Raw genomic sequence first — 13563 nt, forward strand, 5'->3', positions numbered from 1 at the left:
AGACCAGGTCCCCTGGATCTGTGCCTGTCATCCAGGCTGGGCAGTGGGGACCCCCTCGGACCAAGCCCTGCCCCTACTCCCTTGCTCCCTTAGAAGCAGGTTCTAAGGGGGGGTGCTTTGAAGCCATATGAGGAAAGGATGGACAAACTGGGAAGGGGGTCTCCTGGAAACTGCCCTTGAACTGGATGGATAGGAGCATGGCCTGTGTGAGTCCAGGCACAAGATAGGGGTGAGGGATGGACCCTTGAGACAGGTGAGATCTCCCTATCAGCAAGTATGGGCCCCAGAGGTGAGAGCTTCAGGAAGTCCTGTTCCTTGAGGAGAATCAGGGTGGATCCTCCTGAGGGCCTCAAGGGACACAGGGCCCAAGGGCAGAGGCACAAGGACAGCCTGACTGGAGTCACATAGTACTGACTGCAAAACTCAAATGCTTCAGGAAATCGAGCGAGTTAAGCAGACTGCTGTGAGACAACTGGGAGTGGTGGGGACTGGGGCAATCTGTGAGTCTGGGCTCTGGTCAGAGAGGGTAGCTGCCATTTAGCCCTGGCCGAGAGTTCCTGTTCAAGGTACGCTGGAAAGTCCCTCTTTAATGTGAAGCCACTGGATTTTTTAATGCTGGCAATGGCTTCAAATTTTAAAAAACTCCCACACAGGCCAAATGAAACACACCTGAGGGCCAGCACTGGCCAAAGAGGGGATGTTCAGAAGTTCACAAGGAGTATCCCACACCCATGTATAACATGAAAAGCATGAGATGCAGACCCCTGCCCATCCTGGAAGGGGCCCCGTGGGGGAGAAATCATGAGGAGGCAAACAGCTGACAGGGAAAGTTTGGGAGGTAGCTATTGCAGCTGGACCCTGCTTATCCCTGTTAGAGACTGGATACAGAAAGCATCCTGCCTTCTGGAGGTGATTGAGTCCTTCAAAATCCACGCACCACCCCCCGAGCTGGTGTGGCTCAGCCTGCCAGGACAAGCTTTCAGGCCCCCTGAGACTCGAGCTGGCCCAGCCAAAGGCCCTGGCTGCAGGATGGGCTGGAGGGAGTGGTGGGTGTCCAGGGGCTGTCTGAAAGTCAGGTGTGGAGTTGGGTCCCCAAAGGTCCTGAGACATGAGTCTGACCACAAGTGCAGAGGGGGGAGGGGAGCAAAACGTTTTCCGGGAATCCTCCAAGGCAGGGGATTTTTCTGGACTGGTCCAGCCCCTGGCACCCTGCCCCTTCTGCCTCATCAAGGGCCACCTACTGATGGCGAGACCCAACCTCCCACTTCAGCCTAGCAACCGCCAGCACATTCTAGCCTTGAAGCTGTCAGAAACCGTGGGTAGTCGGTCACGTCCCTTTCCTGTCTCAGTCCCTTCATCTAACACATGGGGAAGGTGTCCAGGGATGCTCAAGGTCCTGAAAGCTGTCATAGCTAAAAGGACCCCAGGACTCGGATCTGGCATTGGAGACTGTACTTTGCAGGCTGTCAGAAGGGATCTGTGTGTGTGGCCTATCCAGGAGTTTTTGAAATTGGTATTAACTACCAACAACACATTGAGAGATTTCACCTAAAAAAAAATCCAGACTTCCAGTATCTCCTGAAAACTCTGGCAGATTGGGACAGGTCATAGGGGCTGACCCTTACACCAGGTTCCCCATTCCAGGTCTCCACAGACTCTGGGGTCCATTCCTCGAGTTTTTATCACCTTCCTGGTGTGTTACAGGCATCCAGATTTGGGACGCTTGATCTCACTCAATAGTCGCTCTTTTTTTTCCACGAAACACAGGGATCTGCCCAAGGCTATACTGCAAACTAGTGGCAGACCAGACTGTGCTGCGGGACTCTTGACTCCTGAAGGGATCTTTCCCGCCCGCCTGGTCGGGAGGTGGCGAGGTGAGGACCTGGCTGCTCCGCGGAATGACCCTTTCTGCGGAGAGGGAAGGCGGGTCTCTGTCCGCTCCGCCCCGGCCAATGGGGAACAGCCCCGCCCCCAGCCCGAGGCGGCCCCGCCCCCTACTCTTAAGGTGCGACCCGCCTCCCGCGAGCCGACTCCGCAGCCCAAGCCTGGGGCCGGGAGACGCGGACGCGGCTGCCTCAGGACCTCTGGACCTCGGACCCCTCCGGCCGCCGGGCTGGGAAGCACTGAGGCTGCGGCCCGCCCCGCCCGGCTCCCGCCACTGCCGCTGCCGCCCGGTGAGTGTCTGCCGGGCTAGGGTACTGCGGGCGGGAACCGGGGACGCCACGGAGCGGGCTGTGCACACGCGCCGATCACGCGCGAAGACCCTCCTCCACCTCCGCCGCGTGCACACGCACTCAGGCAGATTGTGCCCCCAGTCCGACACGATCACCTGGGCCAACCCAGGGGCGCACAGGGCCCGCCCCCTCCTCTGGCAGTCCCTGGGCGCCGACAGCCCCACCGCCGGAGTGCGCGCGCGCGTGTACGCGGCTCATGGGCCCGCGGGGCTGTGAGCAGACAAAATAAAACCCCCCCGCTTCCTCCTCCCACGGCTGGGCCCTCCGGCATGACCAGTTTTATGAATCAAATCCCTTTGAGGGGATGGCCAAGCCATAGTCTTGGGTTACTTTTACTCCTGGAGTGATACAGTCTGGTTCTGGGCATGGACACCCCCAACCCGCGTCCCCGCCCCCATGCCCCTGTGCAGATCAAAGGCCTAGGGTCCTCAGGGCCCCTATCACTCGGGTCGAAGCAGGTGGGCCACACGGATGAAACCCTGGGGAGGTGGGTACAGACCTTGGCAGGCTGGGTCATACTCCAGGCATCAGGCTGCCCCATCTCTGCCTCTGCCAGGGAAGGGGCTTTGCTTAGGCTGTGAACCCAATGGCCTGGAGCCAGCCTAGTCTTTTGTGTCCCTGGGCTGGCAGCACTGAGGCCTGAGGGCTGCTGAGGTCCCCTGTGGTCACTGGCAAGCCAGCGGATTGGTGCCAACCGTTCTGCCTCCCCCTATTCGTTAACGATTACCACACCAGGGTCGCTGACAACCTCTCCCACTGGGGCTGAGGGGTGGAGTCTGAAAAGTGGTAAGGAGGAAGTGGCCCTGAATGTCCCTCTGCTTACCTTTTGCACTGAGGCCAGGTGAGGCTCTGGAAAGAGGCACCAGGACCCAGAGTCCCCCTCCCCAAACCAAGAGCTTCTAGAGCTGATGGACTGGACTAAGTCTGAAAGGTCCCTTCCCACTAGGCTGTACTATCGGGCATTGGGGGCATAGAAGGGTGGCTGGGCAGGTGACCTCCAAGTGAGGTCAGGGGGCCCAGCAGGCCATGACGTCCAGTATGAGCCCAGCTGGGCCCAACAAGGCTAAGGCGGGTGGGTGGGGGGATGGGAGAGCATTCCCCTGAGTTTGCTGTCTTCTCCCAGGGGAATCAGCCCCTGGAGCTTCTGTAAACAGAGTGTCAGAGGCAGGAAGAGGGCTCTGGTAATGAGCAGCCCAGCTGGATTCCCTCCAGACCATTATCTGGCCTCTCCCGGGCCCAGGGAGGGAGGATGAGCACACACGTGCCAGGCTGGGGGCCTGGGCACTGCCTGTTCCTACCTCCCCCAGGCTCATGGCGTCAGACTAAAACTACTCGAGGACTTGTGGGTCCAGAGGGTCAGATGGGGCAGGTGGGGGCTGAAGTCTTAGGGAATTTGCTGGAATGGCACCACTCTCTCCAGACTCTGAACGTGGAGGAGGAGTTCAACTGTCTGAAGTCTCTCAGACAGTGCCCAGACCTGTGCTCTGCCCAGGCAGCCCTGGGGCCAGGGAGATGCCCTGGGCAGGAGATGGGTCCAGTTCCTGGCTCCCATTCCTGACATCCCCACTACAGCCCTAGGGCAGTTGGGACAAGTCCCAGGTAAAGAGTTGAGGCCTTGTGGGGGTTAAGTGGATCCCACCCCTGGGCTAGGCAGCTCCTGGCATCAGGACAAGGGTCTCAGCTGGGCCCAGGAGGCAGCTCCCACCTCAGTGCGCTGGCCAGCCATTCAGTGCCCCTGATGACCAGAGAGAAGGCTGGGTGAGCCTCTGTCCACAGAAGCATCCCTGACCATTGGCAGCTTGTGGGAAGGACAGCAGTGCCACCTAACAGGGTTAGTGATTCTTCCCAGAGCCCCCCTCATAGTCCCCTCTCTGGGCCAGAGAGCCCAAGGCTCTGTACTGCCAAGAAAACCAGCTCCCCTCACTGCTGTGGAATTTGAGAGTTCTTGGAGAAGGGGGAGGGTGTGTGTGTGTCTCAGAGCACAGCCCAGTGGGCGTGTGTCTGGCGTGGGCATGTGTCTGCGCGCGCGTGACTAGAGCAGGGCTGTGTTTGGGGGCAGGCAGGGGTGCAGCGAGGGTGGGCGGGGGCTCAGCCCTCTTCCTTTTATCGGTTTCCACATTCCAGAGTCAGCCAGATTGCTTTCCCTCAGCTGGCTGGGCTGCCTGGCCGGCTAGGCCTGTGGGCCTCCCCCGCTTTTCCTCATTCCAGCCTCCCTGGGTATGGAGAGGCTGGAGCAAGCTCCCTTGGGCCACCTCGGGTTTGGGGGGTGGGGGCAGGTGGGGTGGGGGCAGGCGAGGGGCCAGTTCCTCTCCAAGGTTGGGGACGACCCCCCACCGGTCTCCTCCCGGGGAATGCAATAAGGCTCTGACATTCCTCAGAGGCTGCCAGAGAGATTTAATTAAGGAGGAAGGAGAGAGCTGGCTTGCATTGAGAAGAGGCTGGGGCTGAGGCTGGGGTGGCCACTGGGGCCCCACTGGCCCTGGGCCTGGATGGGCAGCAGTGAGAGCTGAGAGATAAGGTTGCGGCTCCCCTAATCAATCCCACTTGCCCGCTGATCAGCTCACAGACCCCAGGAAGGGCCTCTTCTGCCTCAGGGTGACCGAGAACCCTGGGCATGATGAGAATGAGAAGGGTAAGACCCCTTCTGGGGCCATTTCTTCTCGGACCCTGCAAGACCCAGACAGCCTGGGCCTAGCTGACTTGGGACTGGCGGCCTCCCTTGGTGACTACAGTCTTCCTCTGGCAAATTCAAGGTTAATTGCAGGGTTAGAGCCTTACTTGATATGTGCTTGGCTCTGGGTGTGGACAGGGCATTGATGAGGCCCCATGTCTGAGGCCAGTCCCAGCGGCATCACACCTGCGTGTGCCAACTGGCATCTGGATCAGCCCATTTCAAGTTGGGCCACAGCCACCAGTATAGCTCCTGGGGCAGCAGGTGTCCTCTCAGTAGAGTGGCACCTCTCCCGAGTGAGAAGGCATGTTCTGCTGCCCTCAGGGCTCAAGTCAGGGACTGGCCTTAGTCACCGGTCTTCCTGTCCTGGGCTGACAGGTCTGGCGGCCAGCAAGTCACCCACGGTGCCACAGAAGGCACCCACCTGGGGCCAGGCAGCTCCTGCTATGGGGGAAGGGGAGGCAGAAAGCCCAGTTCCTGCTCTTCTAGTGCTGCCAGCTGGCCATGCCTGCTCAGGAATCCACTCTTCCCTGGGCAGGGAGATGGGCTGACACACTGTCCCCCTCTGCAACCCTCTGCCCCAGGATCTGAGACCTGGCTATATGGGAGACCCACCCAAGGAGCTTCTCTAAAACACAACTCTGCCTGACTCTCACTCCAGAAATTCTTAATTAATTGGTTGGGCTTGGGGGTGGTGTAGGGGGGCCCAGGCATTAGGAACTTTCTAAAGCTTCCTGGTGATTTTGATGTGCAGCTGGGACTGAGAAGCCCTATAGGTGGGAGACAGAAGAGAAGGGACCTAGATGAGGTCGTGGAGTGTCGGACCTTATCTGTAGCATGAGCAGAACCAACCACTAGTGGTGATGGAGTTAAGTAAGGCAGAGATGCCAAGACTGGTGGGGACCCCCAGCTTGATCATAGGGCGGGGCTAGGACCCCCACACAGAGAGGGCTGTCTCTGAGGAACTGGAGGCTCAGCCCCCTCGGCCCGTTCCATGAGGGTCTAGGACAGAGAACCCAACCTGCTAGACCAGGGGCTGCTGCTCCCCAGGGATGGGGAGACTGGTGGACCTGGCTCAGGCCCGGAGCCTCCTCAGACACGTCAGCGAAACCGGAGCCAGCCATTCTGGCCGCCGGCATGGTCCCGCCTGCCTGGGGGGTTGGCAGACTCCTGGGCTGGGCTGCTGCCAGGCCTGGCCGGCAGGCCGGCACTAGAGCCACAGCCCAGACCCGTGGGGTCAGATCTGCAGCACCAGACCCCTGTACCCACTCTTTAGTGTCGGGTATAGGGGGTGGGTGTGCCTTTCTCTGCTTGTACCTCTTTCCCCACCAGCCAGGCTGAGATGCTCCAGCCTAAGGTCTGATGTGGTCACTCAAAAGCCAGGGTTCTACATACTGGCCATTCCCTCCCTGACCCAGGGCCTGTGTGTGAGTGGGTGCCTCCAGGTGTGTCCCACACTTGGGGGTGGGTGAGGACACTCTGGGTCCTCCTCAGAGCTGAGATGACGATGTCTTTACTCATAGAGTTCCTCCTTCTGCTCCGCCCTGCCCCCCCAGGTCATATGCTGAAGGTGCCGGCCAAAGGACAGCTCACTCCCCCCACCCCCTTCCAGAACTAAAGATACCCCTCTTCAGGCTGCTCTCCCCAGCTTCTCCGGCTCTCCCACACCCGAGGGTGGAGGCCTCACCCTCGGCCCTGGGGCCTCCTGTCTGTGCTGAAATATGCGTGGAACCCCTCTCGCACCATGGCACCCTCACCCCGTATGTGGAAGGCAGGACTTAGGTTTTATGGGTGACACTCTTGGTAGCTAATGTTTACCGACCACTTAGAATGTTCTCCAGGTACAAACTAAACAGCCCTGAGACTCAGATGCTATACCCAGCCCCCCTACTTCACAGACGGGAACTGAGGTGAAGGGCTGTGGCCAGGTTGTCATGTCAGACCCCAAACCCCATCCCAGCACTGTTCCCTGGAGGACCCCAAGGTGGGGCCAGGCCAAGGTGGGTCCAGCTGGAGGCCCTGGACACTTTGACCTCCTGGTCCCCCCCCCCGGCCAAATCCCAGGCTGCCTCCAGAATTCTCCCCACACCCTTTGCAGCAGGAAAGGTCCCACCTCCCTGCCTCGAGTCAGCAGATCAGATATCAAAGCCCAGGCCCCTGGTCCTTCAGAGCTGCTGAAATTGCAAGGGCCAGGGCAGCCGTGACCCCAGAGAGACACCCCCACCCCCAATGCACACACACACACCAGCACGCGCCCAGACAGGCGGGATCACTCCCAGAACTTGTTAAAAGAACTTCCCCATTTAAAACAAACAGAACAACCCAGAACTACAACCCCTGGGTGCTCGGAACAACTCCAGAGGCTGAAGCAAGGCTGGTGAGAAACAAGCCAATGGTTGAGAAGGGATCTAGAAAGCTATTTAGGAGTAGAACTTGTCTCCTGCTGCCCCAACTGTCCCCTCCACCGTCAGTCTTCGCCCTCTGGGTCCCCTCTTGGTGGCAGAGCTCCTGGAGCTGACAGCCCTCAGCCTGCTATTTTCCCAGGCCCTGGTGCCAGCTCCTTGCTGGATGGGTAGAGTGGGCAGCAGCACTCATCCCTGCAGCACAGGGGGTGGGAAGCAGAGTAGCTGCTGCCTGTTGGGGTCTCCCCAGCCCAGAATGCCAGTTGCTCTTGTTCTGATCCAGCCCCTGCTCTCCACCAGCTCAGCCAGATTGCCACCCTGCAGCCAGAGACCCTCAGCTTCCCTGCCTCCCTCCCCCATGGTGGCTTTACTGATTAAAGGGCCAGGAGTGAAACCCAGAGCCCAGGCTGATCCCTTCCTCAATGCAGAATGGGACCACGCCTGGCAGCTCGATGTTCCGTGCTCCCGGTCTTGGGAGGTGTCAATTCTGAAATGCCCTTGTGGACAGATGAGGAAACTGAGGTACTGAGAGAAGGCTGCTGTCTGTGGCCTCACAGCTTGGACACCCCTGGCCCAGGGCTTCCTGACTGGAACGTGAGCTTTTAACCGTGACCTTATATGAGGCCCAGGGGGAGTTGAAGCCGCAGGGGTGGCCAGTCTGGCCACGTGTAGGACCCCCTCCCACTCCAGAGACTGGCTGCTCCCTTCTTGACCCTGCCTGCCCCACCCCCTGCCAGGAGGGCTGATTCAAGGGGAGGCAGCTCACCCCCTACGTGGATGAGGGGGCGGGGGTCGCTCACAGCCCACATCTGGAGGCCAGGCTGCACCCGCCACCCGCCGCCTTCTGAGTCAGTGAGGGTGGAGCGGGTCCACGCGGGGGAGGAGGCTGGGTGCGGCACACAGAGTCCCCTCGGGACGGGACTGCCAGCAGGGCCAGGGGCACATGAGGCCTCCCGGGTTCTGGCTGAGCTTCATCTGAGGCTGAGTGTGAGACCCTGCCCCACCGTTGACTCAACAAAGATGTGCTCTAGGGTGCACAGGAGCGAAAACAGACAGGGCCTCCCCTCAGGGAGGGGACAGTACAATCTGGAGAGCACAGGAGGTGGCGCTGCCTGGGAGTCAGGGAAGGCCTCTCTGGCTGGCCTCGAAGGGTAGTCATCAGTGTTTTAACTACTGAGAGGCAGAGAAGACTCTGCAGGCAGGCAGGGCCTAGGGAGGCCCAGCCTGGTGACAGGCTTTTACTCAGAGGTGGCCCCAGACCACAGTGGCCTTCCAGGGACCACCTTCCCTCCTCTGCCTCACGTTCCAGGAGCCCGCATACCTGGGGAGGGGCAGTCTGATCAACCGCAGCGGGTATAAGGCAGGCTGGGCTGGGGGCTGTGCTACCTGCTGTGGCTGGATGGCTGGCCAGTGTGGGGGAAGGGGAGGCTGAGCCCCAGCACAAAAGGCCCTTGTGCTTGCAGGAGGCACCTGGAGGGGAGGGGTGTCGGCCTCTCAGGGACTCTAGGGGCCCAGAATGTGGGCACTGCTGCTGCAGTGGCCCCCTGGGCTCCCCCCAGGAGCCTGAGTGAAGGGGGGCCCATGTCTTAGGCAGTTCCAGCTATGAGTGGGAGCCTGCAGCAGCTGGGGGAGCCACCCCCACCCCAGGCAGGACTGGGGCCCACGTCAGGAAGGCAGGCCCAGCTGCACCTGGATGTGGTTAAGGACCTGGGCTCCAGCTCAGATTTGCCGGCAGTGTGACAACAGCAAGTCACTGCACCTCTAGGAGCCCCCTTTCTCCTGTCATCTGAGTGTGGGGAGAATAGCTTCCACCTGGAGTGGCTGCTGGGGACTGAACGAGGGGACAGCAGATGCTCAGTGCCCCTGGCACATGGGGAGGGCTGCTCCTCTTGCTCAATGGTTGGCCCAGGGCAGACCCTGAGAAACAACAGAGGATCCAATCTGTGGAGCATTTCGAGGCTTGGCACTGCTTCTGGGGCCACCACCTAACCAACGTCCCCCAACCTGAGCACTGGGTCTACCCAGGGAGGCTGGACCCCCCTCACCTCTAGTTCTGTCATCATAGCTGAGAGGCAGGGGATCTGGAGACCAGATTCCGTGCCTCCCCCCTTCCCACAGGGGACACCTGCCAATGGCTCCAGCCCTCCTCTGCCCTCTCCCCCAGGAACTTTCCTGCTGGCCACATCCTCGCAGGCCCACAGCTCCTGTCCTGGGCAGGTCTGACTTCACAAGTGGAAAAACACCAATCCCATAGTTTCCATGTGAAGTCTTCCCGCTGCGGTCTCCTCACTTGGAGGATGCCGAGCGTGGCAGCAGGGGCCGGCGGCCTGGGGCAGCCTGCTTCTCTACTTACGCGCTCAGGCGCGGCCTCCTGCCCGCCCGTCTGTCTCTCCCAGATGCTGCGGGAGGGGCTGCTGCTCCACCATTCTCACTCCTTCCTTACCCACTTCTGCAGAGATTTTGGGGGGAATTTGGCGAGGGGGGTGGGTGGAGTTGGGGCAGAATCTGATGCTTTTTGACCATGTGTTCTCTCTCAGCCATAGAGAGGTGAGAAGGCTGGGGCTAAGAAGGGAGGTTATTCATGGTCACTGAGTGTTTGGGGGCCAGCCCCCCTCTGTGTGCACCAGCCCACCGAACCCTGGTGACAGCACAGGAAGTAGCAACTGATATCATAACGAGGTCATGTGACTGCTCAAAGTCACATAGCGATGGAGTGACGGGTCTGGGACAGGAACCCAGCCAGGACACTGGGGACCTGACTCACAACTACTGTGTGCTGTTGGATTTGGAGGCAGGGAATGCTGAAGGGGGCTGGGAATTCCCTTCATCCTTCCTGGAGCGGCTATCCCCTAGGGCTCCTGACTCATGGTATCCCCTCTCCTCTCTGCTCCCAGGGACCAGAAGATGAGCTCCAAGATCCCCCAACGCCTGTTGCTGCCACTGCTGCTGCTGCTGCCAGCCCTGGGGTCCAGGGTGCAGGGCTGCCCATCAGGCTGCCAGTGCAACCAGCCACAGACAGTCTTCTGCACTGCCCGCCAGGGGACCACGGTGCCTCATGATGTGCCGCCCGACACAGTGGGCCTGTACATCTTTGAGAACGGCATCACCACACTTGATGTGGGCAGCTTTGCCAGCCTGCCGGGCCTGCAGCTCCTGGACCTGTCGCAGAACCAGATCACCAGCCTGCCGGGTGGGGTCTTCCAGCCTCTAGCCAACCTCAGCAACCTGGACCTGACAGCCAACAGGCTGCGAGAAATCACCAATGACACCTTCCGTGGCCTGCGGCGCCTGGAGCGCCTCTACCTGGGCAAGAACCGCATCCACCACATCCAGCCCGGTGCTTTCGATGCACTTGACCACCTCCTGGAGCTCAAGCTGCAGGACAACGAGCTGCGGGTGCTGCCCCCGCTGCGCCTGCCACGCCTGCTGCTGCTCGACCTCAGTCACAACAGCCTCCCAGCCCTGGAGCCCGACAGCCTGGACACCGCCAATGTTGAGGCGCTGCGGCTGGCCGGCTTGGGGCTGCGGCGGCTGGACGAGGGGCTCTTTGGCCGCCTGCGCAACCTCCACGACCTGGACGTAGCCGACAACCAGCTGGAGCGTGTGCCGCCTGCCATCCGTGGCCTGCGGGGCCTGACGCGCCTGCGGCTGGCCGGCAACACGCGCATCGCCCAGCTGCGGCCCGAGGACCTGGCTGGCCTGGTGGCCCTCCAGGAGCTGGACCTGAGCAACCTGAGCCTGCAGGCCCTGCCGCACGAGCTCTCAGGCCTCTTCCCCCGCCTACGGCTCTTGGCGGCTGCCCGTAACCCCTTCAACTGTGTGTGCCCCCTGAGCTGGTTTGGCCCCTGGGTGCGAGAGAGCCGTGTGGCGCTGGCCAGCCCCGAGGAGACGCGCTGCCACTTCCCACCCAAGAACGCGGGCCAGCTGCTCCTGGACCTTGACTATGCTGACTTTGGCTGCCCGGCCACCACCACCACGAGGCCCACGGTGCCCACCACGAGGCCCACGGTGTGGGAGCCCACATTCCCACCTTCTAGCCCAGCTCCCACCTGGTTTAGCCCCACAGAGCCTGCCACCGAGGCCCAGAGCCTGCCATCTGATGTTCCACCAACTGTGGGGCTTGCCCCCTGGCCCCAGGACTGCCCGGCATCCATCTGCCTCAACGGGGGCACCTGCCACCTGGGGCCTCGGGGCCACCTGGAGTGCCTGTGCCCCGAGGGCTTCACCGGCCTGTACTGTGACAGCCGGGTAAGGCAAGGGCCAAGGTCCAGTCCTGCCCCGGCCACGCCACGGCCACCCCAGCCCCTGCCCCTCGGCATCGAGCCTGCAAGCCCCACCTCCCTGCGGGTGGGGCTGCAGCGCTACCTGCAGGGCAGCCCTGTGCAGCTCAGGAGCCTCCGCCTCACCTACCGCAACCTGTCTGGTCCCGACAAGCGGCCAGTGACACTGCGGCTGCCCGCCTCACTCGCTGAGTACACAGTCACCCAGCTGCGGCCCAACGCCACCTACTCCATCTGTGTCAGGCCCCTGGGGGCCGGGAGGGTGCCTGAGGGCGAGGAGGCCTGTGGGGAGGCCCGCACACCCCCAGCTGTCCGTTCCAACCACTCCCCAGTCACCCAGGCGCGCGAGGGCAACCTGCCACTCCTCATCGCGCCTGCCCTGGCCGCCGTGCTCCTGGCCGTGCTGGCCGCCGTGGGGGCGGCCATCTGTGTGCGGCGGGGACGGGCCGCAGCAGCTGTGGCTCAGGGCAAAGGGCAGGTGGGGCCGGGGGCCGGGCCCCTGGAGTTGGAGGGGGTGAAGACCCCCTTGGAGCCAAGCCCCAAGGCAACTGAGGGTGGTGGGGAAGCCCCACCAGGAGGGCCTGAGTGTGAGGTGCCGCTCATGGGCTACTCGGGGCCCAGCCCACAGGGGCCCCTCCCTGCTAAACCCTACATCTAAGCCTGGGAGTGATGGACCACCGAGGCCAGGTGCTCAGCCCCACTGGGACTGGCCAGTCTCCTGCTGCCAGACCAAGGAAGTTCTCAGATCTGAACAACGAGGACACGTCAGGACTGGGGCCGTGTGACCCCTCTCTGGACCTTGGTCTCCTAGTCTGTAAGATGCTGAGACCCAGGTGATGACCTCTGAGGTGTGACCCAACTCGAGTGCCTAAAGGATGGCATCAGCCCGTCCTCTGCAACATGCAACCCCCGGGGTGGGGCGGGCCCTGCCGTGTGCTGGTAACACAGGCCCGGGGCTGCGAAGCCCCACACCCCAGGGAGGCTCTGGGTGGCCAGTGAAGGAAGCCCCCGGAAAAGAGAGCAGAGGGAGAGTGAGGTTAGGGATGGGGTGTGTGGCCCTGCCTCGGCTCCAGGGAGTGAAGGAACAAAAGAAACTGGAAAGCAAGATGCTTTAGGAACAAGTTTTGCTTTTGTTTTTTAAAATATATTTATAAAAGATCCTTTCCCATTTATTATGGGAAAATGTTTTCAAACTCAGAGACAAGGACTTTGGTTTTTGTAAGACAAACAATATGAAGGCCTTTTGTAAGAAAAATAAAGGATGAAAAGAAATGAGTGTGTTTCTTCGGCACGGCCCCACTGTACCTGGACTGGGTGGAGGGAGGGTGGCTCGCAGAATAGGCATAAAGGGGCAGCCCTTGAGGGGAGAGTACAGCTCAGTAGTCAAGTGCATACTTAGCATGCATGAGGTCCTGGGTTCAATTTCCAGTACTGCCATTAAAAAAAAAGTTTACAAAAATAAAATAAAGGGACAGCTGTTTCTGTGGGGAAGCTGGGGTCCAGGACCCCTCTCCTCAGCAGGCACCAAGCCCTAGTCAGCATCCCAGGTGGGAGCAGGGATGGGAGCAGGACCACTTCCAACCGCAGGGCAGAGAAATAGTTAGGGCAACCTTACCCTATCCAGGCCTAGCCTTCTGCCAACAGGAGCTGCAGGGCTCCTAGGAGAGACTGGGGAGATGCTTGTGGCAGACACTGGCCAAGAGGACCCTCAAAGGTCCCCCCTCAGGGACAGGTCTGACCAGCAGTTCACTGCCTGCCTTCATCTGTGGAGGGGGTGCCTCTAGCCATGTCCAACCAGGACCTTGTGGGTGGTCCTGGACCAGGCAACACGCATGGCCCAGGCTGGGAGACCTTGCTCCCAGCCTCCTGCTCTAGCTACAGGAAGGGGCTTGGGTGGAGGGGCAGCACAGATTCTGAATAACAAGAACCCTCTGGTGGGCGGGGAGGGAGGGGCCGAGCCAGGGCTGTTAGGGGTA

The 13563-nt window shown here is 60.9% G+C and overlaps 2 protein-coding genes across 5 annotated transcripts in view; one reads left to right on the forward strand and one right to left on the reverse strand.

Moving 5' to 3' along the window:
• CORO7 (coronin 7) overlaps positions 1 to 13563 on the reverse strand; it is a 54677-nt gene that overhangs the window by 10709 nt on the left and 30405 nt on the right. The gene's annotated exons all lie outside the window — the stretch shown is intronic.
• On the forward strand, positions 2037 to 12859 carry VASN (vasorin). The gene is made up of 2 exons (XM_072942592.1): positions 2037 to 2174; positions 10202 to 12859. The coding sequence occupies exon 2, from the start codon at positions 10212 to 10214 to the stop codon at positions 12243 to 12245; it is 2034 nt and encodes a 677-aa protein (XP_072798693.1). The 5' UTR covers positions 2037 to 2174; positions 10202 to 10211; the 3' UTR covers positions 12246 to 12859.

Source organism: Vicugna pacos, chromosome 18 (genome assembly GCF_048564905.1).
Source record: "Vicugna pacos chromosome 18, VicPac4, whole genome shotgun sequence".
Lineage (NCBI taxonomy): Eukaryota > Metazoa > Chordata > Mammalia > Artiodactyla > Camelidae > Vicugna > Vicugna pacos.